Source organism: Cynoglossus semilaevis, chromosome 2, assembly GCF_000523025.1.
Source record: "Cynoglossus semilaevis isolate Cse_v1.0 chromosome 2, Cse_v1.0, whole genome shotgun sequence".
NCBI lineage: Eukaryota > Metazoa > Chordata > Actinopteri > Pleuronectiformes > Cynoglossidae > Cynoglossus > Cynoglossus semilaevis.
In genome coordinates this window covers 6,793,603-6,821,162 of record NC_024308.1, presented here as the reverse complement: position 1 = coordinate 6,821,162, position 27,560 = coordinate 6,793,603, and the positions used below count along the sequence as shown (strand labels likewise).

The following is a 27,560-nucleotide window of genomic DNA, read 5'->3' as shown; positions in this document are numbered from 1 at the left end:
ATGGAGAGGTTGATTGCCTGACCTAAAAGTGCCTTGACTGCTCAGCGGTCGCACTGCTTCTCCATTTACTGAGTCACTGTTTTCTGAGTGGTCCCCTACTGAGGGAGTATGATTTAAGAGAGACTGACTTTGTCTCTGTTTTGATCTTTCCTCAACTAAATCTTGGTTGTCAAGGGAACTATACTGACTGAAAGAGGATTGGATGCTTATGTCACCTCCTGGTATCGAAGACCTGGCAACCTGAGGATTACGGGTCAGTAAGTTGAGAGGAAGTTGTTGGCAATTGACAATAGATGGAGCGTTGCTTTGATTTTTGGAATTCCCATGTGACTTGCAGGATTCATCAGCAGTTATCAAACTGTTAGAGTTCTGCTGCGGCCGTACCAACAGTGGTTCTTTGCCGTACAGGTTCTGCCAGCTGAGACCTGTACTGACAGCTTTGTGGAGTTTCTGGTTGGTTTCAGGACATTCAACAAAGTTTAGAGGAATGTTGAACAAATCTGGAAGAGTTTGATCTTGGCTGTTGTCTCTGGGTTTTGGATGACTACAGAGTTGATGTTCCAAGTCTACCTTTTGACTTGGTCTTTTATTGCACTGACCCACAAATGCATCATGTTTATTTGCCACAGGTTTCACAACATGGTTTGTTTGATGTGAAACCTGGCACAGGGATGAACAATGATTGCTTTGAGAGATAGTCTGGCTAAAGATTGGAGATGAGCGACTCTTTTTCTTTCTGAGTTTGGACAAACTCTTGTGAACTGAAAGAGGTTCAAGAGGTTTCGAATGCTGGTGTGCCTCAGGACAGGAACAACCACATTGGTCTTCATGGTTTGGATTTGACACTCTGCTTTCTGATTCATCTGCCAAGGGAGAACCATCTGCACTGTTTACCACTGTTCCACAAAGCAGTAACCACTCCTGATCACTCAGCTGGGATAAGGTCAGGTCTGGGTCTTTAAGAGGTGACATCTGATCTGAGATTCTCGGTGGACTGACTCCATTTGTTTCTTCATGAGTTGATGATGAAATGCAACACAGGCTTGCCTCCTTAGTGGATGAAGATGCTTCACAAGATGGGCCAAAGTATGGTTCAAGTTTGCCCTCAGGTGGACTTCCTGGAGAGCTGTGGTCATGATCTCTGCCTTGGAAGACTTCCCCTGTAGAATCAAGGCGTCTTGTTGCATTGGTGGGTTTGACCAGAATCAGCCTCATTGTCGACCTGTAAAACATGGAATCCCTCACAAAATTTAGCTACGCTGTCAAAACATAGAGATTGTCACACAAGAATCATGCAAAAAAAAAACATTACATTAGATTATGGTAATAGGACTCCAAAGATGTCCGTCTGGAGTATCTACTTGCACACTACACATACTGTCAATGTGCCTGGACTCCACACTGCATTTCTTACCATGCCCTGGCTCCATTCAACTAAAGGTAAGGAGAAGGTTGGATTGACGTCAAAACAAAATACATTCAAAACATATGGAAATCAAATCAAGAATCTTCTTTTATATATTTAAGGTTTTTTTTTCAAGTTTTTTGTCTGAATTGTATATTCAGAAATAATCCACGAGAGGATTAGTTTGAATCATTGTCAGTGTCAGGACTTGTGTACAGCTGGTTATAAATGAGAAACCTTCTGTCAAACACAGATGTGATCCACCTCTCTACTGTCTACTGTACAAAATAATCATGACGACACAGAAGATCACGAGAATCCGTGTTTAACATTACTCACTCACTCTAAAATTATGAAAAAACAATAATGACTTATTATCTGTATGTATAATGTTGTACTTATCCTTTAATTTTATAAAATATTTTGTAACAAATTGAGTACTTGTTAGTTTTGTACAGTTAAAAAACAGAACCTTTTTAAGCATTTACAAAAACATCATAGAAACATATATACATATAAACACATTATATATTCATTTGACAATTTTTAAATGGGAAATTATATTAAACAATGATTGGCTTATTTTAAAATCTAGATCCTAACACAACATTAAATGTAAGAGTTCCTTATCAAGATATTAATAATACAATTATTAACAATTCTCCAGTGTTTATTACCTTTGTCCTCCATAGCTCTTAATCCCTGAACTTCCAGACACAGGTCCCAAACAAGATGCTCTCAGATGCAGAACTGAAGTGGTCAATGAGCAGCAGCGTGCGGGGGAGCAGCCCCACGTCCTCTTTGTATGTACGTATGATGAAAGAGCTTTGCTGATGCTTTTCTTTGAAAGTAACAATTAGAATTCACCATGAAGAAAGCAAAGGGGCCGCAACGGTGGCGGTGACCGCCCTGGAAAAAGAGCTGACATGCAAATGTACCCAGACTGTGAGGGCGTAGCAACAGGTTAGGATGTAAGAAAAAATAAAAGCTCTTCTATCAGAGCAAACATCACAAGAAAATCAGCTCAAAGAAATCCCTCAAATTTGGAATAGGATGGATGGGTGACAACAAGAATAAAAGAAATGGTGTTGTTTTCAATGCAAAAACAGTCGGTTGATCTCGTCATTAGGGATGTAAATTTCAAAGGTTTTCACAAGGTCTCTTATCTCCACCGCCACAAGGGCCTGGCTAGACAAAGGTGTCCATTTTTAAATCAGATTCAAATAAATCAAACGGGTGAGTAAAAGACCTCCACATGTTTCAATGTACAATCTACCAGAGAAAACTGCAGCTGCAATTTTGTATGAATTATTTGAATACGGACAAGACTAAACAGTCACTTCTGAACTTACAACAGTTCTCAAACTGTGGTACACGTGGCACTAGGAGAACATGGGCTTCTTCTAGTAGTACGCAGAGAAATCTGAATCCTATTAGGGTGTGTGTACAGTACATGTTTCAGAACTGAACTAAAGTGCCCCTTACAGTAATACTTCACTGAACAGTGGGGCTTTGGCTTATATACTGGACAATATTCCTATTAAGAATACATTCTGTTCTCTGTATACTGGTCCTAGCTAAACACAGTACATAGGTTTGTGCTACTGTTTTGTAATGTTGATGATAGTGGTAATACTTGCAGAAACAGGAGCTTTTTTATGTGGTTCACAGTGTAAAGTTTCACCATCTTATAATGACTGTCATTAGACAAATGTATGCATTTAACAAAAAATAAAATTCAATTTCGACTGAATCACTTGTAATAGAACAGTGCAGCAGGTTCATAAACAGTCCCCGCGCCATTTATTTTTGACTACATGAACCTTACATATTATTGTGTGGTGTTTTTATATGTGTGAATTGGTTTCCGCTACAGAATTAAATTGCCAGTTAAACACTAAAACCCTACTTTCTTTGTTAATTGGAAGTTTAGTTGAATTGCAAAACATGCAGTTTTATTTTTAATTTTAATTTCAGAAGTCTTCTAACATTTGGCAAAAACTCAGTTAGATCCAAACCTTTGTTGAACATACTTGGTAATACTCCATATTTTTGAATAATAAATACACAACACAGGCAGCCATGAAAGACGTAATGTTAAGTGTGTGTGTTGTATCCTGTAGCCAGTTGTGCGTTCTTACAAGGTGGAGTGTATTTAAAAGCAACAAGAGATTGTTGATGACCGATTGAACTTTAATAAGTTTCTCTCAAATCTTCTCCAGAAGTAGTAAAATAGAGACAGATTTTTTAATTACTAAATGCAATGATTCCTTATTAGTAACCTCCAGCACAGACATGATGATCAGTTTGGTGACGGCACGGTCACCTTCCTTAAGTAAATGGTGAAAACAAAGTTCTTCCTTGTTTCTAAGCAAGTGCTGCCGTGTTGAAGTCTTTCTCAGCAACTCTCATTTTAAGAAGAAAATCAAATTTTCCAGTGAGATTAGTTTTGTGACGGTGTCATGGAATAAGGACTTTCACTTTGAGTTGTATGTAGTAAAGCGCTGGTTCAGGGGGTTTTCTGGTGATTTCGTCCACTCCTTCTTTAACTGTTGCTTCAGTTGCGACAATCTCATGTTGGGGTTCTCCTGTTTTAGACGAGACATGTTGGCTTCTTCATAGGCAAGGAACGCTGCTTTCATCCTCCTCTCTGGGTGACGGTCCATGTCCTCTGGCCCAGTGCTAAGAGAGTGTAAGTATATATATATATATAAAAGACTGATATTATCATATTCATGTTAATCAAATATCAGTGAAATGCAACCAGTGAGTATACCTCAGCACAGAAATGGCATCTTCTATTGTTCTGGCTTCAATAGTTCCTTCTTCAAGGACAATTTTGTTTACATTCTCTTCCAGTGGAGTCTCAAGATGGCTCTTTTCTATTTTTTGAAATAAATGTATGTGATGTCACAGATAAAATACATTTTACAAATGTTAGAGTATGTAAATATAATACAAACACACCAGGTAACACCTAATACTAGAATTGTACCTTTCGGTTTAAGCTCGTTCTGTTCCTTTTGTTGCTCATTCTGAAGTGTATTCTCAATCTGAGCACGCGTCACTTTTCCAGGTGCAGGTTCCTTTTGGTTTTTTCCTTTCATCGTTAAAAACTCTTCATCAAGAAGTCGTTGGTTTTCTTTTTTCCTCTCAAGAAGTTCCATTCGCTTTTTCTCCTTGTCATCCTACATATACAGAAAGCATGGACATAAACAAAGCATGGACATTCAAATAATACAGACTATTACTTATTTATATAATAAATTAAGGGTTTATGATGATGATATTGCAGAGTAATGCATCTCTCCTCTTCACCACAAACTGCCACATGATCTGGTGTTCTACACCAGTCATTTAATTTTAAATAATAACACGGTAATCTCTACAATGCCAAGTATCAACAACAAAAATTCTGAAGATACTGTAAAACAAGGACTATTTAAAGCTCACCTTTCTCTGCTCTTTTTTTAGAACATGTTTATCAGTTTCCTGCCACGCAGCATCCTCCTCTTCTCGTTTCTTGCGGGCATCAGCTACAGCCTTGGCCTCAGCCTTACGGGCTTTGGCTGTGGCTGCCTTGGAGTTCTCACCCTGGAACTTCTTTGGCATCCCAACTGCTGTTCTTGAGCTACCATGGATAAAACAGATATAAAAAAAACATACTGACAATGACATAGTCCAAAAATACTATCAAACATATGCATCTTGCCGACAACATACAACTTTTCTTTTTTTTATTGGGGGCAGTGGGGGCTTGGAGGCTAAGGAAGTAGACCAGCTGAGGTAGACAACATACAACTTTTCTTTTTTTAAAAGAGGCTAAGGAAGTAGACCAGCTGAGGTGCTCTGAGCATGGCACCGTCCCCACACACTGTTCCCCCAGCGATTAAGCTGCCCCTTGTTCACTTTGGTGATGGGTTAAAAGCGGACGGTCACATTTCGTTGCGTTTGCAGTGGTGTGCTGTGTCACAATGACAAATAATTCACTTTAAAACATTCATATATTTTGTGAACCATCTATTCATTTCAATGTTTATTTATCCTCGTTATTTAACATCTATATATATATCTGACAGATGTGCATCAGATAAAATTTAAAATATTCAAACTGTCAGTTTAAAAACAGTCAGTTTAAAAAACATTTAATTCCTATCGCGGTGGCAGCAAACTACGAGTTACATAAAAAACATTTAGACAACCTAATGCAATGAATGGAAAGTAAACTCCTACAGTAATAGAATTTAAGTAAATAAATATGTGATTAACAAAACATTTGTCATAAAAAAGCCCGATTCTGACACCATACACAAGACTGCATCGCTGCTCCTGGCTAATTAGCCCTAGCATCTTGGTGTTAGCCTGATAGAAAAAGCTGGCTTCCTATAATTTTATTAACAGTTTAGCGGGTCTGCTTTAACCTAAAGCTAACAAAGTGAGCACTACAGAAACACTGAAATGTGAACATGGTTACATACCAATGTAACAGGAAAAACAGTCCCAAAATCTAAGAGGCGTCTGCCATGGACGTAAAAGTCGACGTCACAATGCTGCGTCGCTTCTTCGATGTCGCCGTCAAAAGGCGTCATCTCTGGATAAAACGTGCAAAACATGCAGTATGGGTGCCACTGAAGCGTAATGTATTGACATTATTTGCCAACATATTGACAGCATCAAACAACGGTTTAAGAAAACAGCAATTTTATTGATAATACATTTACATCTATATTGCATATATATATATTTCTTTTACAGTAAAAGGTGTCTAAGGTCAAAGAAAATGTAAATAATCCACGACATTAGTTGAGAAAAATGGAGAGCCATTTAGGGTGACATTACTTATTATGTGTCAGAGATCGTTCTGACTTCTGGAACCAGCCTTGACATTATTGTCTTTGTAGGTTGAATTATGGACATTTCAGAAAGACCTACAGTATCTCTTTATAATGTGTAAGGGACTGAACGTTACTCATGAGAAAATTGTGCTAGATAAAATCATTTATCATTTAATTCCTATTGCTGTCTAAAGCTTTAACTACTGTACAATAAACCATATAGAGCACATGGCAACACATTACCAGCAGAGGGCAGGGTTGTTTATATGCTCGTGTACCGCGTGCTGTCATCTGTTGAAGGTTTACAATCAGCTTGCAGAACAAAAATATTCTAATATGCGTTTATATGGTAACGTAGAAAATGACTCACACGTGTGGTGAAAAAGGCAGCATTGATCATAATTAATGATTAAACCAAGTTGAAAACAAGTCAATATTTTCCACATAGCCAGAAATAGATCCAAAAATGTAGCGTGGTGAATAAAATGGAACATTTTTATAGTTTAATTGACTAAAACAAACCAAAAACCCATCCCATCAGATATATTTAGACTGTCTGTTTCAAAAATGCACGTTTCAGATTCCTGTAGTCGGTGATCATGAACCAAATAATCTGTAAAAGATTGAAAATATTAAGTAACAATATATACAAGGAAATTGTAATTTGTGGATAAAGGAAAATGTGAAGCTAAAGAAATCAACAACAACAATAATAATAATAATAAATTACTACTAGTGCAGTTATTTAAAAAAGAACACTTACACGATCATGCAGAACATGATAAAGATGTTCCATAACGCAATGAAAATCCGGAAGTATCGCAGGCTGAGAAGGAATTCTCTGATATTGTCACCTGAGAAACAGTTAAATCATTTGTTTTACTTACATATTAATGACACACACACGTACTTATGAAGTGTTTTCATGTATATGTGTAATTTAACATGAATACAAACCTGTTGTTGGCACTCTCGGCTCATCGCCAAATCCTTGGGAATCTTTCCTTTTTCTGTAAATTATCCACAGTAGTATAGAATTATACATACATCACGCAACTTTATCTAAAAATAAGGAGTAAGGTAGAACAATAAAAAAAATGGTAAAGAATAATATAATCAAGGGGCTGAAAATATATTAGATAGATAATTAAATTGTTAAAACGTTTTTGGTTTTGCACATGATGTTAATATGATCACTTTACAGTCTTTTTTTAAAATATTGATGACCGTAAACCCTAACTACTTCAAAGATTAGTCCTTTATCAAAATCAGTTATCAGTTAATGTATTTGTCATGTTGCCTTTGGATCCCTCGTTTACATCTTGTAGGGTTTTACACAAGTTTAAATATTAATGTCAAATTGAAATCCTGATGTGTATAACATGTAAAAGTATTTTGTACAAAACATCCTTAGCTCATGAATGTTTTTTGTTTTATCGTCACTATTCTCAGAATCTCGCGTATGATATATTGTTACTTTATTAAAATTTTAACAAGCTTTCAGTATAACACATTTATTGTTTACTAACAGTATTAAGTACAATTATACAAAACCACGAAGCGAGACTTTTAGCTTGGACTGTAACACTTACAGCTTGAAGTTCAGTACAGCCCCTGCATTCACCAGTAAAGTCCTGCAGAGAAAAGAGAGATTAGAAATGGGCTGTTGTTTATTTACCTGTAAAGCTAATGTTGGATGTTGTGTTGGCATTAGCACAACGCTAGCTTCTAACTATGTAGAGCGCTTAACAACTCACGTAGTCGTAGACCATAAGGCATAAAGCAGCTATGTTAAAACAAACAAACGTATTTGTCCTGAAAGGGAGCAGAATTTAACTGTATTTACCCGAATATTAAGAGATCCGCGATCATCTTGCTTTCTTCACATAACAGAGATTTGCTTCCGGCTTCCGGCCACGTCAAAGGGAGAAAGACCAATGAGGTTTCGTTGTCTGACGAGAGCATCCGGGACCTTTGGTGTAACATTTTAAACCAGTCAGACAGGTTTATATATACACACCTCTGCTCAAACTCAACCTCTCTAAATAGTAAAGGCTTTATTCAAAACACATGACAGCCCTGTACAGTGAGGACATTTGATCAGAAATTTATCCCAAAGAAGCGAGCTGGCATATGAGATTTACAACATCCGGTTTTTTCTTCAAAAATAAAGGCTGATTACAAAGGAAACAAAATGAATTTAATGAATGAATGACAAAATTCCTGTCCTTAAAATGTTAGGAAAAATTGGTTTAGCTCATTATTACATTTTGTTCTTACCCTACAATATTAATACTATTATTAGGGCTTTACAGTACTAGTGTACTAGTACTGTAAAGTACTAGTTTGCTTTACAGCAATTTACGCTATTATTGTTATGACGTTTTCTTAATATACTGCCTCCTGGTGGTTATAATAGGTACCGTAATTATTGTTGACAAAATAAAATGCATTACAAATGTTTATATAAAATGTTGTGTTAAAAAGCGTGAATGGCTATATATATATGTTGTGTTAAAAAGCGTGAATGGCTAATTATCATGGACAATAACTTGATTGAGTTATTTTAATTTTTATTTTTTGTCGTGTAAAAATGTTAACAAGTGGTGACGTAGGAGTGCGTGCCTTTGGGATTATTACATCGTCAGGACATCATCCGGGTCTGAGGACGTTTTACAACACCTGGAACAATATTAGACTGGACACTTCCGTCCTCTAGCCTTGCTGCAGCGTTTCCATCATGACTCCTGCTGTTTCAGCTGTCCTCAATGGCCACTGCTGATGTCGACGGCAAACACATCACTGACAGCCCTTTGTTTGTTTATTATAATCTGAAGCATCTGACGTGAAACATCTCCTGTCGCATCTAAAGCGGAGCGGCAGCTGCCAGGGAGCGCGCACTAGGACGAAGATGAAGATGAGAAGGATGATGATGATGACGATGACGATGCCGAGGCAGTGCAGAAGATGAGTGGTATTAATAGAAGAGCTTGAGTGTCTCACTCTTTCACTGTCGAGACCGGGGGGCTTGGTGGATAGTCGGTGGACCGGGTTGGGGGGGCTTCTGATTCAAACTGCGTACTTGGAGTAATACATAACAAAGTAAAATACTAAAAAAAACAAAAACAAAGATCGCAACATGGAGGTGCTGGCGGCTCTTAATCTGAGCGATTTAGCTCAAACTTTCTCCAAAATGGGGATGTTTCCAGTATTTGATCTGGCCTACTATATTGTATCCATCCTCTACCTCAAGTATGAGCCAGGTAAGTGTGTTTTCACACTCTTTTGTTTGCTTTAGGTGAGTGTTTGCTTTTCAAATGAAGGGTGTGCTTCCTCGTTTCAAGGTCTCCACAGGTGCAGCTGCTGCACATGCTCCAACACTCACCAGATCTGTGCGTAATTACGCACTACATTACGAAAGAATTACAAAGAAAAGCACTAACTTTCATCACGTAACTGAAGTGCAATTACGAAAGAATTACAAAGAAAACTAACTTTCATCACGTAACTGAAGTGCACTGTAGCACCTAAATAAAGACTCGCAGTTGCCTTTAACAACCAATTAATATTTTATTATCGGTTTTGCCCGCCGTGTGACTGGCCCTTGTTCTGACTTCCCAATATGGACTTTCTTGGTTGCTATCATCTCTATAGTATATGTCCTTATAAAGCATGGACTGTAGCTCTGCTTTCTGACTCTGAGAGAATATCTGTTGCTGCAGAAGACTAGAGAAGAAACCAGTGGAGCAGAGAGGGCCTATGTGCATACCAGTGAGCTGGGTAATAAATAGAAGATCCTGAAATAGGGTCTGTGGGCCTCCAAGGCATCTCTGTTGCACTCTTACAGACTGTGTGTTGGTCCAGTGTGTTGGACATAAAATAAGGTGTTGAGCAATAACACCACCATGACCCTATTGTCCTCGGAGTTAGTGCTGGGCCTTTGAATGGGCTTCCTGTTTGGAGAACATGCACAGTAATAAAGACTTAATAAACATCGCATATTTAGGAGGTTGAAACACAAATGCCATTCTTATATAGTTGCATTAGAACAGTGGCGTTTAGAGAATATATCACACTTTTTCCTGGAATTGGGTACAGTATAGTTTAGAGTAGATGGGGCTGTCAGATTTGATTTTGGTCTTGGGCAGTAAAACAATGAATCATAGAGCTTTCCTTTTAATTATTTATCCTTTTGGAATTTTAATTTGACTAAAGTTGACATTTCAAACATCTGGCTCTGGGACCAGCAGAGGCACTATTTTCTATTGATTTTTGTCCTTAAAATTATTATTTGTGATTTGCCGGATGACAGGACATATCCTCGTCAAAACCAAGACATATGAGACCTATGTTCTCATGAAATAAGTCTTTTGGGCATTTTTGTCTGAACCTTATCTTCCAGACATTGTTTTTGTTTTGTTTTGTTTTTGCTAATTATGGGGTAAATTTCAGGTATGTCAAATCAAATCTATCTTTTATGCATCTCTTCTTGACTACTATGTTTACAAAGTAAAGAGAGAAGCAGAAAAAAATATTAACTGTATAAATCAATATCATAAAAATGAATTGCATTAATTTAAATGTATAGCTACATTTACAGTTTCAGATGTGTACTGTAGTAAATTAGGGACAATATAATATGTTTTTTATGTTTTTAATCTTTTCGATTTATTTAAATTATTAATAAGTCAGTTTAGTAATAGAGTTCATCAGTAATGGAGCTGAGCCTTCATAGTAAAGAATATTTTACAGCCTCCTAACAGAGACCACTGACATCTGAGATGGTCCCCGTTCACACAGCACAGTATGGAGGAACACATGAATGAGTTTTCAGGGCCCAGCGACAGAGAAAAGGAGACACAAGTGTGAGGGTCAGGGGTCAAGACAGACTCAACAGTTGCAAGAAGGAGCCGGGGGGAGGAGGGGGGGTCGAGTAGGACATATTTATAGGGTGGAATTTTGCAGGATCGGATTGCTTTCAAAGTGAGAGGGCTGCCACACCACGACGCCCTCATCCACCTGTCGTAGGAGATTTGTGCTCCATCTCCGTTTACTATACGTCTCTGCCCATATCAAGTTGTCGAAATTTTTCAAAATGATGTCATGTTCAAATGGTTGACATTTAGTACATATCTACAAGAGAACACACAGTCGACACAGTACTTTAAAGCACATCCTGCACAGTCATCAATATTTTGTGGTGAGTTGGCATTATTTCTACAAGACAGTCCTGTTACATAGTAATCCCTGCTACACAGACGACCTGGTGATTATAGCATAATGATTTTTAATATAAAAATCTAAGACAGAAAAATCCTCTGAGATCAATTCCATGACAAGTCATAGACAGATTTAATATAAAAAAAGACAGAAAAATACTCTGAGATCAATTCCATGACAAGTCATGACAGATTTTCATTTTTTACTATATATTTCTTAACTATAGTTTTTGGTTTTTGTTTTTCTATGTAAAATCTAATTGTCACATTGTATGTGAGAGTAAATATATATACTTTACTACTCTTTAATACATATTTATAGTAGTTGATGTAAACATATAGAAAACTAAGCCTTTATTATAAGGTGTTCAAGACAAACAGGGTTAGATTAGGTTGAGAATATTTACCATAGAAAAAAAAAGCAGAAGTCCTTTGACAATTGTAAAATATGATCATCACCATACTTTATCAGGTCGTGTATACAAATGGTGGACAGGGTGTGTACAAACGTCACAGCACTGAGACACACCAGGCATCCTCTGATAATGTCCTGCGTGAACAGCTCCTAACTGACATTTCTGTACGTCTCCAGAAGAAAAAAAACACAGCAGTGACCTGAAGGAATCTCACGCCATAAACACATGAACCTCATTTTAGTCAAGATCCAGTAGAGCAGGGCCGTCAAAGTCAATGACTCAAGGGGGCGAAATAAGCTCTGGAGGGCCACATACAATGATGTGGGGGGCCGGATTTGGCCCCCGGGCTTTAAGTTTGACACATGTACAATAAAGAGTCTGTTTGAGAAGAAATACATTTGTTCAGTGTCAGGAACTGATTTCTATATAGTTAAATCCCATTATTTTTTCTACAAGAATTTCAAATCATGCACAAAACAACTTTCATCATAACGTACCATCTTTAAAAGGAATATTTAATGGCATTCAGTTTAATTGAAAAAAGATGAAAATGGTCATTGAAGAGAATAGAAATAATAATCATTTTCAGCCAAATTATTTCTTTTCACTGTACAATATAAGCAATAAAACAGAGAGATGTTGAGTCCACAAATATACAGAACCACCTTCACATTCACTGCACACACACACACACACAGACACACAGACAAGCCACTGAACTGAAGTGCATTCCCTCTGTAAACAAATTTCTCCCAGAGCCTGACAGCCTGTCCTCTGTTTCAGGCTCAGTGGAGGTTTCTCGCAGGAGTCCTGTGGCCTCCTGGCTCTGTGCCATGCTGTACTGCTTCGGTAGTTACATCCTAGCAGACGTCATGTTGGGAAGCAGCCCCGTCGACTATTTCCAGTACAACAGTCACATCCTGCTGGCCACGGCTGTTTGGTGAGAAAATCCTCAAGGCTTCATCTTTAACATTCTCTTCAGACTCAGACTCTGATTGGTTGAAATCAGTATGGGTACGCTGAAGCCCGACTTAAACGACCTACTAACATTTAAATTGAGCTGAAATTTCTAATGAAGTCATTTGTCAAAAAAAACATTTAACTGTTATCAGCACATAATTTAAAAAAGATTAGCATTTTCAGCATTTTTTAGGACATTTACAGTAAATATTCTGTGTATAATCTCCAAATATATTTACTGTACACAATACTTTTTGATGTGACTGTCACCCACGTTTAGGTACAAACACAGAAGCTCATTTGAAATTCATCTTATATATATATATATATATATATATAAGATGAATTTCAAATGAGCTTCTGTGTTTGTACCTAAACGTGGGTGACAGTCACATCAAAAAGTATTGTGTACAGTAAATATATTTGGAGATTATACACAGAATATTTACTGTAAATGTCCTAAAAAATGCTGAAAATGCTAATCTTTTTTAAATTATGTGCTGATAACAGTTAAATGTTTTTTTTGACAAATGACTTCATTAGAAATTTCAGCTCAATTGACTTTTTAGTAGGTCGTTTAAGTCGTACCCATACTGATTTCAACCAATCAGAGTCTGAGTCTGAAGAGAATGTTAAAGATGAAGCCTTGAGGATTTTCTCACCAAACAGCCGTGGCCAGCAGGATGTGACTGTTGTACTGGAAATAGTCGACGGGGCTGCTTCCCAACATGACGTCTGCTAGGATGTAACTACCGAAGCAGTACAGCATGGCACAGAGCCAGGAGGCCACAGGACTCCTGCGAGAAACCTCCACTGAGCCTGAAACAGAGGACAGGCTGTCAGGCTCTGGGAGAAATTTGTTTACAGAGGGAATGCAAATGACTTCAGTGGCTTGTCTGTGTGTGTGTGTGTCCAAGTGGTTTGTAAAGGTCAGGGACCGTTAACTTCATGTTGTACAACCACATTCACACACGTCTATGTTAGGCCTGTCTCAGCTCAACAATGATGACCTACAAGGAAATCGTGTTGAATATTACAGTGGAGGGACTCAATATAGGAGCAGTGTTATATATATATATATATTTTGTCCTATTTTTTCATGGTTTATTTTTATCCTCCAGGCTCTGGAGTCGCTCTGATGTCTAATTTTGAGCAGTTGCTTCGCGGTGTGTGGAGGCCGGAGACCAACGAGATCCTCAACATGTCATTGTAAGTCTGTGTTTTACACGGAACACATGAGATAAAGCTGTGCTGAGAAAAAAAAATGTTTAAAAGATGTGTATCATTTTTTAACAATTGTGCCCTCTAGTGGCGTAATGGGGAAAATCAGACCCCTAACAACCACGATTTTCTTTAAGCCAAACGAATGTAAAAAAGAAATGTGTAAAAAGCATCAGATAAAACGTCAAAATTCACATCAATAATGTGTAATGAATATTTTAGAATTATTTATCATATGAAAAAACATTACTCCTATGAATGAAAAATAAGGCATTTAAATAGTGCCCATGCACATCTGCGGATTTTAGTGCAGTAAAAATTACAATGAGCAGATAGATTAAAATGGGGTTAGAATAGAATAGAACAGAATAGATTTTCGTTTGACCTTTGGGCCGTACAAACGAGGATAAATAGACTGGTATAGAATAGAATAGAATAGAATATTGTATTGTAGTCTTCAGTCCTGTACAAACGAGGATAAATAGACTGGAATAGAATAGAATATTGTATTGTAGTCAGTATTGTTTTATATTCCAAACAGTGCACATCATAACAAACATCCGTTGCCTATATAACTTCTATGTCTGCAGCCCGACCAAAGCCAGTCTGTACGGAGCCATCCTCTTCACCATGCAGGAGGCTCACTGGCTGCCAGTGTCCAAGAGCACCCTCATCCTCCTCTTCACCCTCTTCATGGCCACAAGCAAGGTGATTGATGTGTCTGTATTTCTGTGTCCCATGATGCAATGGATGTGTTAGAGCCTTCCTCGGATCCTCTGGGTCACATGATCCAAGAATTTTTTCTGAGTGTCTCATTGATCCTCCAGGTGGTGACGACTGCCCGTCACTCTCATGGCTCCCCCTTCGCCCTCATTGAATCCTGGGTTTGCCATCTGCTCTTCGGCTCCCCCCTGGGTGGCTGTGAGGAGGATCACCACCACCACGCTCCTGCTGCAGCTTCACCCCTCAAAACCAAGGAGGAGCTGAGCGACGGGGCTCGCAAGAGGAAGGCCAAGAAGGCCGAGTAGGAAGCCACACTGTGATGAACCTGCGTCTGACTCGCCCTCATGGCTTCCACATGATGGGACTTCCCATTCCTTTCTAGGGAAAAGGACGGTTTGATGATTCATCAGATCAGACCCTTTCTGTCAGAGCGAAGTTTTTTGCATGGCCTGAGGACTCTGTAAATACCACAGCAAACCTGTCACACTTAAACCCTAACCCGGACTATTTAAACCTATCTATGAATGTTTGTGATGCTGAACATCCGTGCCCAACACTGTGTGGTGACCCGTTTTTGTAGGAGCTGCAGGGTCATTGTAGGGCGGCCCCCCTCCCTGTTCCACATCGGTGGTTGTGATACCAAGCGTCAGTGGTTAAACTTACCTCATTTATATTAAAGAAACAGAATCAGAGAATCCAACTGTAGTTAAAGCAACATGTGGAATAGAACATTGCTGCTTTTTACATTGAGACAAAGACAAAGTCGTGTCTTAGAATAAAATAAAAATACATTTTAAAAAACAAAGTGTCCCTGTGGTTTTATTTACTTCATTTTATGGTTGTTTCGTTTGTTTCTCCAGTAAACCTCCGTTTCACTGCTGTAATGGAGCCCCCTGCTGGTGATGTGACCTTTGTGCGGGCCTTCATATTCTTTAACTTGTTAATTTTATTCCTAACACGAGGTCTGAATGTTGTCATCATAAACTTCTTGTTGTGGATCTACACGGCCACTAAAGCTGCTGTGAAGGTCTGAGGTCAGCCTAAGGTCACGTCCTGAGAAACTCCCCGGTGTCCCCTGTGGATCAACTTTTGTAGGACGAGCAATAAAACTCATCACTGATGAACATTGCAGGAGGTTTTTACACTCGACCTTTGACCTCAACATTCCTTACAGCAGCACCGAGGTAATGGGTCTGTTTACTGCATTTGCACCTTGTATTTGTGGCCCCAGTGGAGCAGTAACAGGCCAGCGGAGTACCAGTTAAACAATACACATCACAGATTATAACAGGTAAAAAATACTCCCATGAGAGAGTATTCTTAAAACTACAAACAACACACACTTTCAGCTTTGTTTTAAGAAGCAAACAAGCTGAAACTATTGTATACTATTTTAAGTAATATGTCATTAAATTTGGTATTTAAATCTATAAATAACTGACGAGTTACTTCTTATATAAAGTACAGGAGAGTTCCTTTATCGGTTTCTCGTGTACCAATGAAAACAGACATGAAGTAAACATTCATGAAGTACAGGAGAGTTCCTTTAATGATCGGTTTCTCATGGTCCATTGAAAACAGACATGAAGTAAACATTCATTCCTGGTGTTGAGATGTTAAGATAAAACATCCCAGAGATGATGTGTGATGAAATGTTCCTTCCCTCTCGACTGGAGGAAAATACAGTAAATAGTGAGATTATATTGTGTTTGTTTTTCCAAGCGAGGCCTGAACGAGACTTTCCCCGCTCCTTTGGGCAAGGCAGCGAGAGAGGAGAGAGCGGAGGTGGTGAGAGTGATCTGGACTGAAACCCAAAAAAACCTTCACAGCAAGGAATGCAACTGACATCTGCTGATGTCATTACTGAAACACACACACACACAAACACACACACACACACTGTATATTCTGGTCGCACCAACAACAGACTGATGACTACGTTGGCCAAACATGGACATTTGGATTAAAGAAAAAAAAACAAAAGAAAAAAAAAGATATAAATTATTGTTTAATGAATTTGTCATCTTCTGTTTTTCTCAGACACAATCGTCTCTGTCTGTGATTTTACTTTGGATGATGTCGCGTAAACTGTGAACAAACAGACGCATTAACACCAGTTAGTCTGTTAGTACTACAGTCAGTACTAACTGACAGGACCCTGGTGTGACAGAATCTAATCACAGCCATAATCCTGAAAACACTGGACCAAGTACTGCCCCCCCCCCAACCCTCCAAAACTCACCCCAACTCCTGAGTCATGAAACCTTTTGGTAGTGTTCAGTAGAACTTTTGCAAAAGTTTTGGGAAACAAGTGAGGGGAGTCAGAAGTGTGAGGAGGTGAGGGTGAGGGGGTGGAGTGGAGTGGAGTGGAGCGCTGGTATAAAACCAAAGCAACAGAAGGAACAGAGACTCATCGTAAACTGGAGGCTGATGTGAACACTGAGTCTGAGGAGAGAGAAGAAGAAGAAGAAGAAGAGACTTTTCTTCAGTCGGTGAAGACTTGGAGGAGAAAAGACCATGTTGTGGTTCTTGGTCCTGACCTGTGTGCTGTCCATGGGAGGACACGTCACTGAGGGACAGAGAGGTGAGACACGGACCTGTCTGTTGTGATGTGATGTGTTGTAATATTTCAGACTGAACCATAACATCTAATGACATTATTATCAACTGTTTTGGTTTGATTTTTGATTTTATCAACATGATATAATGTAAGATTGAGACAATAGACCAGGAGTAAAAACCTTAACTACCCACTAATACCCAGTGATTAATTTTCAGTACATTTTTTTTCTCTGCTGAGGAATTTAGTCAGAGAACAAAGTGGCTCCTGATGAGAAGAACACGTTTCCATAGCTTGACACTCAGGAGATTTCAGCTCCTGTACGGCTCCTCTGAGAGAAAGGTGTTGTTTGACATGGTTGAAGGATGAGCGTTGAGGTTGAAGGACCTGATGTAACATGAGGGTTGTGGAGATAAATGTGGTCTTTAACATCAGCACCAATGTGGAACATGTGGTACTGACAAAACAAACTGATGAGTTTGTCCACCTACAGCAGTGAAGTACACCTCCACCTCCCTCCTCCTCCTCCTCCTCTCTCCTCCCTCCTGCATTTTTTTCTGAATATCTTTTTCCTAATCCAGATGGAGAAATTATCAGCCAGATTAAAATGACAAACATTGCACTGGCCGAGATCAAGGAGCTTCTAAAACAGCAGGTAAAACAGCCACACGGTCAGGACACATCATGTCAACCTGACTTATTATATATTATATAAAAAAAAATCAAAAATGTGTTTTTTTAATACAGTTTACATCGAATCTAAATGAATAATCCTTTTGTGACTTGCTGTTCAGATTAAAGAGATTGTATTCCTGAAGAACACAGTGATGGAGTGTGAAGCGTGTGGTGAGTTCAACAGCCCTACGTAAACGGAGACGTCAGAGAGACGTCGTGTTGTGTCAGAGTGTCACTCCATTCCTCTCCTCAGGTATGGGAGGGATGCAGCCTCGCCCTTCCTGTGTCCCCAACCCCTGCTACCCCGGGGTCAGGTGCAGGGAGTCGGTTAATGGTGTAGCGTGTGGACCATGTCCAGATGGTATGGAGGGTAACGGTACCCACTGCACTGACGTGGATGAGGTAGATGATGGAGTATTATTAAAAAAAATACATTTCACAGTGTGTACTGCACATACTGATGTGTGTGACCGTCTCTGTGTACGTTGACGACAGTGTACTGTGATGCCATGTCACATGGGTGTGCGCTGTATTAACACTGCACCAGGTTTCCGCTGTGGTTCCTGTCCTGCTGGATACACTGGTCCCCAGGTCCAGGGCGTGGGTCTGGCCTACGCCACGGCCAACAAACAGGTCAGCAACACCCAGACTATGGACCATATGTTTATGAAGACAGGGTTTAACTGGTGGTAGACCAGGTTACAGAAGCCCCTGTACAAGTTAGGAAGTACTTTAGGAGTACAGTAAAACGATCGTCCTCTACTCTCTGTTACTTATTTTATTGTTTATCAGTTTTGTAAAATGTGATCTGATTTATAAGAAAACAGCTGATAAAGCACTGACATGGCGGTTTTTGTTTATGTCTTTCTTTTTCACCTAAATGGGACCTTGTATTTAAAAATACTTCAGAAAATATTATTTTAAGTATTAGCCCCAAGTTTCTATGGATTTAAATGTATATAACATTGATTCTTAACCTGTGAACAACCACCAGGGTAAAACAGATTTAAAAAATAACACGACTGACAAACTGTGAGTTCAAACTCACTTCTTTCCTTAGAAACCATTCACAGAAACAGGAATTTTTTTTCCTACTCTCAAACTCAACATTTTTGTTCTCAACCTCATTTTCCGACTTCTCTCCACCTTCATCAGCAACACTCACTCACTCTGGCCTCTGACCCCACATGTCAAACAGCCCTGGGTTATTTCATCATCACCTGTATCCCATATAACACTGACGTCACTTCATTTTCTTTCACCTCTGATTCCACTGCTCGTACTGAAGCGTTTTGTTTTGTCAAGGTCTGCAGAGACGTTAATGAATGTGAAGGACTCAACAATGGAGGCTGTGTGGAAAACTCCATCTGCATGAACACACCAGTGAGTAAATCATCAAAACTTGACTTAAAAAAAAACAAGTGCATGTAAGTGTAAATCACCCACTGATATCTACAGAGATCAGATTAAATGGACACAAATGGTTTGAAACAAGACTCGATGCTAACAGTTTGCCCTGGCTTGGATCAGTACCAGATCCCAGAATTCCCCTTTTTGTGTCTTGAAGCACCTTTTGTTGACTACTAATGCCTTAAGACTGTGTGCATCACCAGGGCTCCTTCAGGTGTGGTCCCTGTAAGACTGGCTACGTTGGCGACCAGCGTCACGGGTGTAAACCAGAGAGAGCCTGTGGGAACGGCCAGCCCAACCCCTGCCACGCCAGTGCAGAGTGCATCGTTCATCGAGAGGGTGAAATCGAGTGTCAGGTGAATGGAAAAAAAAATAACTGGAGCGACAGAGGCAGAGCTGTGAAAATACATCGTATACTTCAAGCAAAAGATGAGATCACTCAAAGCTGCAAAACATATCGTGAATTGGACTGAACATTGTGACCGAGCTCTTTAAGATATATAACTCTCAGCCCTGGTGCCAGCTGCACTGGAATCACAGGCCTGTTTTTAAAATCAAGCTCATATGATATTTATATACAGCACACAGCGGAGGCCAAAGAAAACGGTCTGTACAGTTCATAAACATTTGTCTTCCTACAGTGTGGAGTCGGATGGGCAGGCAACGGTTACCTCTGTGGTTCTGACATCGACATCGATGGTTTTCCAGATGAGAGGCTAGAGTGTCCTGAGAGGACCTGCAACAAGGTGAGATTCTTTTACGCTCGTGTCATCTGCAAAGAACATGTGCGGGGACCAGGGGAGTCGTTGTGGAGGGGTTAACATAATAATACGGGTTTGGATTCTTTCAACGCTGCAACACAGGCGGTCACACAGATGCTGGTTGTGGCTCAGAACTGCTGGCAAACATCGATGGCCCACCAGTAGAACCTTCTTTTTATGTTCTTGTTCTTCTTCCAACTCTTCCTTTTCTTCTTCAAAGCAACCGTCTCAAAATGGTAGCCTCGGCAAAATTGTGTTTCTTTGCAGACTTCTACGATCAGAGATCCTGTCCAGTGATGTTTCCGAAACAGAATATAACTTCATATTATACTGAATTTCTCCTCAGGATAACTGTCTCACAGTCCCTAACTCTGGACAAGAAGACGCAGACAGTGATGGAATTGGAGATGCCTGTGATGAAGATGCAGATGGAGATGGAATCCCAAACATGCAGGTTCATAAAAAAAGAGACGATCCAAATGTTTGGACAGAAAAGCGATTCATTTTTCATGTCACTTCAACTGATATATAAAAAAAATCCTTTTTAAAGGACAACTGTGTGCTGGTGCCTAACGTGGATCAGAGGAACATCGATGAGGACGACTTCGGCGACGCCTGCGATAACTGCCGTGCGGTGAAAAATAATGACCAAAGAGACACAGACGTGGACAAGTTCGGTGATGAGTGTGATGAAGACATTGACGGTGATGGTAAGAACAGGCGTTTAAGTCCATTTAAATTAGTATTCTTTTGCTCATCGGGGCCAGTCTTTTAAAAAGCACCGATCTCTGTTCAAATATCAGGGATTCCCAATCACCTGGATAACTGCAAGCGGGTTCCCAACGTCGACCAGAAAGACCGAGATGGAGACAACGTTGGAGACGCTTGTGACAGCTGTCCTTATGTGCCAAACCCTGACCAGGTCAGAAGACTTGTGTAGCTACACACGATGATGTCATTGTATCATTTTTAAAGCAGCTCTCAGTTCTGAGAATCACTTCCAGCAGGTTCTGTCACTTTGTCACAAGTTTGCAATCTCTCGATTATTTCTCAGATGGATGTGGACAACGACTTGATTGGTGATCCATGTGACACCAACAAAGACAGGTAAGACTTTCACCAACCAGTTGCATTAGAATGTACATTAGTAAATATCGAAAACCAAATCTACCAATGTCCAACATTTCCCTCTCAAGTGATGGTGACGGTCACCAGGACTCCAGGGACAACTGCCCAGCTGTCATTAACAGCTCTCAGCTGGACACAGACAAAGACGGCAAGGGAGACGAATGCGATGATGACGACGACAACGACGGCATCCCAGACCTGCTGCCTCCAGGTCCAGATAACTGTCGTCTGATCCCAAACCCCCTGCAGGAGGACATTGATGGTGAGCAATGAAGTCGGCTTAAAAAGAAACGCTAACGAATCAGGTTTCCTCCCAAGGTCTTTCTAACTACTTTTCCATTTTCAGGTAATGGCGTGGGAGACATTTGTGAAAAGGATTTCGACAACGACACCATTGTGGATCCCATCGATGTTTGTCCAGAAAATGCTGAGGTGACTCTGACTGACTTTAGAGAGTACCAGACTGTTGTTTTAGATCCAGAAGGAGACGCACAAATTGACCCCAACTGGGTGGTCCTGAACCAGGTGAATTTGATGGTTTTCTCTCTTTGAAGTTTAAAGATTTTGTTTCAATACAAAACTAAATAAATGTCTGTGAAATATTGTTAATGTTTCTTCTGCAGGGAAGAGAAATAGTCCAGACGATGAACAGTGATCCTGGGTTGGCTGTTGGTAAGTTCACTATATAGACCATGGAGCTTGACAATTTTTATAAAATTGACTTTTATAACAATATAAAACAATAAAAATATGCAGTTACGTCTCATCAGATTTATAGAAAGAACAGTTTATGAAGAACTGTACTTGAACTCTCTTTTTAATCATTTTTTTCCTGACAGGTTACACGGCATTCAGCGGAGTGGATTTTGAAGGGACGTTTCATGTGAATACGGTAACAGACGACGATTACGCAGGATTTATCTTTGGCTACCAGGACAGCTCCAGCTTCTACGTGGTCATGTGGAAGCAGGTGGAGCAGATCTACTGGCAGGCGAACCCTTTCAGAGCCGTGGCAGAGCCAGGCATCCAACTCAAGGTAGTTTGACTTCTTCATCCACAAGAAAACCTGATGAAATGATTCCATGACTCCCAGTGTCGTAGGTATCCTAATCTTTGTCATTTGTGGATTTTACAAGGCCGTCAAGTCAAACACAGGCCCAGGGGAGAATCTGAGGAACGCCTTGTGGCACACGGGGGACACCAGTGACCAGGTGAAACTCCTGTGGAAAGATGCTCGTAATGTCGGCTGGAAGGACAAAACCTCCTACCGCTGGTTCCTCCAACACCGGCCCGCTGACGGCTACATCAGGTACCGCCTCAGTCCCCGGCACCAAGCTCACATTTCCTCTTTATTTTTCCACTAAATATATTGACGTCTTCGTTGCTGCACAGAGTCCGTTTCTATGAGGGTACGCAGATGGTGGCGGACACGGGTGTCATCATAGATGCTACGATGAGAGGAGGCCGACTAGGAGTCTTCTGCTTCTCTCAGGAGAACATCATCTGGGCCAATCTGCGTTATCGCTGTAACGGTCAGTCACGATGGTTGAGGTGTCTCTGTAACTGTAAATGGTTGGAAATGGTTGACATCTGTAATGTTATTAATGGAAATGGTTGACATCTGTAATGTTAGGCTACCGCCCTCGTCTGGATGATTTTCCTCCACTCATTCAACATCCAGGGGGACCATTATTTGTTTTCCACAATATTTTTGGTAGAATAGTTGCTTTTATTGGCCTTGAACCTTCACTGCTCCTCAACATTTTGCCCTTGTTTTACAAGAAGCTAAGAAAAAAAAACATTTGGGACCTGAGCTTTTCTGATGCAAAGAGCAGATGTAGATGAGGCCAATGCCCAGAGTAACTCCCCTGCTCCTGTTCCTCCTGTTTCAGACACCATTCCTGAGGACTTTGACACCTACAGAGCCCAGCAGGTCCGGCTGGTGTCCAGATGAACACGGGGACGACTTCTGAGCCAGCAGAGAAATTCAGGGAACACTTTTAAATGCACAACTATCTCATGAGAAAGAAAGAAACCTGTCTTCTGTGAAGTGAGAGGAGGACAGTTTGAAGACGCTCCAAACTGGCGTCACAGAAGAGGAAACTGACCAGCTGTGAAAACTCTTCAGAAGAAACTTGTGATGTGAAAGTCATCAGAAAAATGTCAGAAGTCTGTGTGAAACGGCAACTTTTCACCATTTGTATTTTATCACTTGAATTGTATACTTTGTAGAAGAAGAAGAAGCTAAACTATCATGAAGTTAATAAAGGTGGATTTTGATTAATTATGAGCAGTATTTATTTTTAGCAAAAGCAGGATTCGATACATAAATGAGGGCTGTTGAACTCGGTTTTCCCAAAATACTCTTTCAAACTTTTGGCAATTTTAAATGACAGATTACAAAATAGAAAACCACAGGATGAGAACATCATGCATGTCAGTAAGTTTACGCAGTTAATGAGCTGTGATGTCAAGTGAAACTGGTCAGTGTTTTTTAACGAGCTGCTCAAGTGAAACTGGTCAGTGTTTTTTAAAATATATTATTATAATTATTATGTAAATCAAGACCAAGTGCAGATCAACAGTCAGTTTTATCACTTTTAATTTAATTGTTTTTTTTCTTTTATAAACAAATGGTCACATAAGGAGAATCACACAGCAACAAATAAATAACTACAGTCTTTACTACGACTTACAGGACGACAGTGATATAATGTTATTCTCACTAGAAGATTGAAGTGAAACTCAAACTGTGTTTCCTTGTAAAGTGTAAGTCATTTAGAAAAACCTTGGGTTAATAAAAGGAAAATTTATTATCAAATAAAAAAAAAAAAGTTTTTTTCGCAACTTTATTCCCTTTTGTTTTCCAGGATCTGAGGGTGACCTTTGAACCCCTCTCTATGCTTTTTTAGTTTTGATAACTAAAGAGTCTGAAACAAGCATTTGGGTCTGAACTAAAGGTTTTTTGTCACTGGTTATTAAACTTGACCTTAGGTTCAGTGTTTGACCGTGTCACCCATTCAAACTCAGTTTTTCTTAACTATATCCTGGATCTTTTAAATTTAAATTTCTGGTCAGGGTTGCTCAGAATCAATTTTCAAACATTAAAGTATACTTCACATGAGAAAAAAATAGCTTTTATCTGCTGTCACATATTTTTTTTTCTTAAATTCTAATGTTCTTTCAGCTTTCTGAAAGCTAGTGTGTATAGTCCTGGAGAATAGTGACCAAAACACAGAGATGTGTCTCAGAGTCAAATTATGTGAGGTAATCAGACTGTCAAGGATTGTGTGAGAAATCCCGACACTTCTAATTCATAGTAATATTGTTTAAGATCACCAAGTGCTCTCAGTAGAAAAACAAACTGTCCAATATGTCAACAGACACAACCTCGCTGTTTGCAGGTGAAGCCGAATAAAGAGCCGATGTGCTCAAAAAAACACGACAAGTGCTATGCAACATGAACCACTGTACATGTTTAGCTCATTGTGAAGAAGCCGCCGCAGCAGCAGAAGTGGTTAGCACTCCTGCAGTACACAGAGAAGTAAGACAAACCGCTGGTTTGATTCTTGGGCTTTTTGTACAGAATGTACAAAGGTTGGTGACTGTCTGCACTGACATTGAATTTTGTTATGAACCTGGAACATGATTCATCAGTTGTTTGAGTTGGAATGATATTTAAAGCCTTTTCAGAGACATTGTCTCCCACCACGGTGTTACCTGTGGGTGTGTGTAACAACACCAACTTAAAATGTCTTTGTCTTTATATTATTTTGTTCATTTCAGCCCATCGTGGTGCAACATAGACCTGATCTTCCAACAAAGGAGCCAAAAAACTGAAGTTGACTCCAGCACTACAAGAACTGAATCACCACAGGCTGCTATTCATGTATGAGTTCAATGAACATTTGCCCACACCTCACAGAGGTCAACATCCTGGGTTTCTCCACCTACTACCTGAGGAGGCTTCATCAATGAGGAGCCAAACACCTTGTAACGTAAGTCCTGTTGCCACTGTCCCTCATTTTGGATACATTTTCTCATTTTTCACTATTGTTAGCTCTTGACGACCTTGAACAAAGACATTTGCTGAGAACACCGTGATTCATCTATTAAAGTCGCGACTATCTTCCTGTGGGGTTAAACGACTCACACAGGCTGACATTCGGAGTGCCATTCCTTGCCAGCATGAACACTCAAGCTGCACTGGAGAAAGCCCTTTCTAGTGTTGCATCTCCTTAAAGACATTGCAGATCGGAACGAAACAAAGAGAAGCCAAACGGTAGCGTACAAAGGAAAATAGAGAATTCATCTTTTTCTTTGACATTAAAATATATCTGCAGTATACATCTGTTGTAGTGAGAGTCAGCATTCACATCGGGCAGAAACAGTCCCTGCTCAGAAGCCAGGAAGCCACAAATAAAGTGCCAAGCAACTACTGGACAAACCATTGCACAAAACAGAAGGAGAACAAATTCAAAGAAAAAAACAAAACAGAATTACACGTGAACCAGTCCAGACCCTGACATGATAGGAACGACATAAAAACAATCAAATCCAATGTCTGAAAACACACTGCACTTTAGCATAGCTAGATCAAGGTCCTGTACACAGCATGGGATAAGAATCTGCTTTGTGTCCGTTATGTCATGCAGTCGACTGAGTAATTCTTTAGCTCTCAGATCCCAAGTCCCAAAATGCAATAAATCAGCTTTTTCCACACACAGAAAAAAATAAAATAAAAATTTGCCATCGACCAAAACAACTTGTTTACATAGCCTTGGAAAGGTGGTGCATATTCAGGAGAAGACAAAAGGGCAGTGGGGAATCAACTGTTTAGCACAACACTGCAGAAAACAGAGGGGGGGAAAAAAACAACAACAAAAGAACAAAACATCTAAGAAGCAGAAAGAGGATGAGCCAGGGACCAGAAGTTCAGATCATTTGGCAACAGGCTGAAAGCACGGTACACTGCCACAGGTCATTACATTCTCCAATCATTCATAGAGTACTGTTACACAGCAACGGAGTAAACAGAGCCACGTGTAACAGGAGTTTTACTGTCGTACAGGACAAACCCATACATGCATCCCTTTAAACTTGGTGATAGCTTGATGTTACACAAATCAAACCTGCAGAGTAATAATAGAAGGCCTTCACGTAGAGGTCAGTATAGTCATGCATTTAGTTTCAGCTATAGCGTATCTACAAGGTCAGTGTTGACGATGGTCTACTCGGAAGGATGGGAGGAGAAGATTTAAAAAAAAAAAAACCACCACTGGCGTCACTGGATGTGGATCAGTGACATTTGACATTTTTTTTGGAGAGATAAAACCTCAGGGATTATTGACAGAATGAATGCTATACACAGGTAGACTCAGTACTGATGAACAAAAGATGAACTTTCAGGAACACTGTGTAGGATTTAGCAACATCTGTTGCTGTTGCAGATTCATCTCACCACCCTGTAGTAAATCTTTAGTTTACTACAGTTATCATTGCAGCTACAAACATATTGAGTTAGTTAACCGTGAACTTTAGTGGAACTACAATGATCCAGCTTTGAAATAAACTAGAAAAACAATGTTTCAAAGCTAAAAACAAAAGTACTTTTAGCTGAATCTTAAACAGTGCACCTGGAAGTTTGCATTGTTGGACCTTTTGAAATGAATTGTCAATGAACAGAAACAAAGTGTTTTCTTCTTGAGCAGCAGGTCTTACAAACACACAACAGTCACTCAGAAGAAAATAAAACACTGTAGACGGTTGACTTCAAGGTAGGTGATTGTGAGAAACAATGAACTGAAGTAGGCGGTTGACTTCAAGGCAGGTGATTGTGAGAAACAATGAACTGAATAAGTGGAAACAGTAGGATTGACTGATTGACAGGAGATAAAAAGGTAAAGGAATAAATTAACAAAAAAAGCTTTTCTAAAGCAAAGCTGGATTTACGTTTCACTGTGATAGAAATTATTTTATAGGTTTGTGTAATTTTTTTCTTGATTGTCACCACTGGAACAAAAATTGCACCCACCAGGTGGTGTTATTTCTTCAAACAGTTCATCCAACACTACAAAAACAAAGGTATATTTTTAAAATGCTAATCTGTGAATAAACATTGTAAAGCAGCTGCACCTCAAAACCCCTATTACAGGGAATTCATTTTTCATTATTTCTGAAATTCTTTGACACTAAGATTTGTGTTTGGCTTTTGAAAAAAATTAGATTAAAAAAAAAAAAAACAGAA

General features: G+C 39.6%; 5 protein-coding genes and 1 long non-coding RNA gene across 19 annotated transcripts in view; 3 read left to right on the top strand and 3 right to left on the bottom strand.

The window, feature by feature from the left end:
• Positions 1 to 27,560, bottom strand: part of dock7 (dedicator of cytokinesis 7) — a 428,740-nt gene that overhangs the window by 51,084 nt on the left and 350,096 nt on the right. The window lies entirely within an intron of this gene.
• ccdc124 (coiled-coil domain containing 124) lies at positions 3,365 to 6,016 on the bottom strand. 2 transcript variants are annotated; one of them, XM_025054132.1, is made up of 5 exons: positions 5,129 to 5,147; positions 4,859 to 5,036; positions 4,401 to 4,593; positions 4,182 to 4,287; positions 3,365 to 4,087 (listed from the first exon to the last, which is right to left on the bottom strand). In XM_025054132.1, the coding sequence occupies exons 2-5, from the start codon at positions 5,015 to 5,017 to the stop codon at positions 3,883 to 3,885; spliced, it is 663 nt and encodes a 220-aa protein (XP_024909900.1). In that variant the 5' UTR covers positions 5,018 to 5,036; positions 5,129 to 5,147; the 3' UTR covers positions 3,365 to 3,882. The 2 variants fall into 2 exon arrangements, with proteins under 2 accessions (XP_024909900.1, XP_008331606.1); XM_008333384.3 differs by lacking the exon at positions 5,129 to 5,147 and adding an exon at positions 5,884 to 6,016 and having other exon boundaries at positions 3,578 to 4,087.
• Positions 6,160 to 8,173, bottom strand: smim7 (small integral membrane protein 7). Its single transcript, XM_008333393.3, has 5 exons — positions 8,087 to 8,173; positions 7,833 to 7,874; positions 7,198 to 7,250; positions 7,004 to 7,094; positions 6,160 to 6,853 (listed from the first exon to the last, which is right to left on the bottom strand). The coding sequence occupies exons 1-5, from the start codon at positions 8,110 to 8,112 to the stop codon at positions 6,838 to 6,840; spliced, it is 228 nt and encodes a 75-aa protein (XP_008331615.1). The 5' UTR covers positions 8,113 to 8,173; the 3' UTR covers positions 6,160 to 6,837.
• Positions 8,897 to 12,838, top strand: LOC112486762 (trimeric intracellular cation channel type A-like). The gene is made up of 2 exons (XM_025054133.1): positions 8,897 to 9,503; positions 12,659 to 12,838. Exons 1-2 carry the CDS (start codon positions 9,380 to 9,382, stop codon positions 12,817 to 12,819), a joined length of 285 nt encoding a protein of 94 aa, XP_024909901.1. The 5' UTR covers positions 8,897 to 9,379; the 3' UTR covers positions 12,820 to 12,838.
• comp (cartilage oligomeric matrix protein) lies at positions 17,102 to 23,597 on the top strand. The gene is made up of 19 exons (XM_008333404.3): positions 17,102 to 17,363; positions 17,921 to 17,994; positions 18,134 to 18,185; positions 18,268 to 18,416; positions 18,510 to 18,647; positions 19,320 to 19,397; positions 19,628 to 19,780; positions 20,066 to 20,170; positions 20,532 to 20,639; positions 20,736 to 20,895; positions 20,989 to 21,107; positions 21,240 to 21,292; positions 21,382 to 21,575; positions 21,660 to 21,838; positions 21,937 to 21,985; positions 22,153 to 22,349; positions 22,450 to 22,622; positions 22,706 to 22,845; positions 23,206 to 23,597. The coding sequence occupies exons 1-19, from the start codon at positions 17,297 to 17,299 to the stop codon at positions 23,265 to 23,267; spliced, it is 2,250 nt and encodes a 749-aa protein (XP_008331626.1). The 5' UTR covers positions 17,102 to 17,296; the 3' UTR covers positions 23,268 to 23,597.
• LOC107990051 (uncharacterized) lies at positions 23,880 to 27,555 on the top strand. Its single transcript, XR_001761594.1, has 2 exons — positions 23,880 to 27,094; positions 27,144 to 27,555. It is a non-coding gene; the product is annotated as an uncharacterized LOC107990051 (long non-coding RNA).

Excerpts from the sequence above, each read along its gene's own strand:
- ccdc124 (XM_008333384.3), bottom strand. The coding sequence starts at position 5,017 with ATGCCAAAGAAGTTCCAGGGTGAGAACTCCAAGGCAGCCACAGCCAAA. Across the intron at positions 4,594-4,858 it reads TAAAAAAAGAGCAGAGAAAG|GATGACAAGGAGAAAAAGCG; the intron begins GTGAGCTTTAAA and ends CTGTATATGTAG. Across the intron at positions 4,088-4,181 it reads GATGCCATTTCTGTGCTGAG|CACTGGGCCAGAGGACATGG; the intron begins GTATACTCACTG and ends ACACTCTCTTAG.
- smim7 (XM_008333393.3), bottom strand. The coding sequence starts at position 8,112 with ATGATCGCGGATCTCTTAATATTCGG. Across the intron at positions 7,251-7,832 it reads GCTGTACTGAACTTCAAGCT|AAAAAGGAAAGATTCCCAAG; the intron begins GTAAGTGTTACA and ends GATAATTTACAG. Across the intron at positions 7,095-7,197 it reads GCCGAGAGTGCCAACAACAG|GTGACAATATCAGAGAATTC; the intron begins GTTTGTATTCAT and ends ACTGTTTCTCAG.
- LOC112486762 (XM_025054133.1), top strand. The coding sequence starts at position 9,380 with ATGGAGGTGCTGGCGGCTCTTAATCTGAGCGATTTAGCTCAAACTTTC. Across the intron at positions 9,504-12,658 it reads CTACCTCAAGTATGAGCCAG|GCTCAGTGGAGGTTTCTCGC; the intron begins GTAAGTGTGTTT and ends CCTCTGTTTCAG.
- comp (XM_008333404.3), top strand. The coding sequence starts at position 17,297 with ATGTTGTGGTTCTTGGTCCTGACCTGTGTGCTGTCCATGGGAGGACAC. Across the intron at positions 21,576-21,659 it reads CCTGCAGGAGGACATTGATG|GTAATGGCGTGGGAGACATT; the intron begins GTGAGCAATGAA and ends TTCCATTTTCAG. Across the intron at positions 21,839-21,936 it reads ACTGGGTGGTCCTGAACCAG|GGAAGAGAAATAGTCCAGAC; the intron begins GTGAATTTGATG and ends TTTCTTCTGCAG.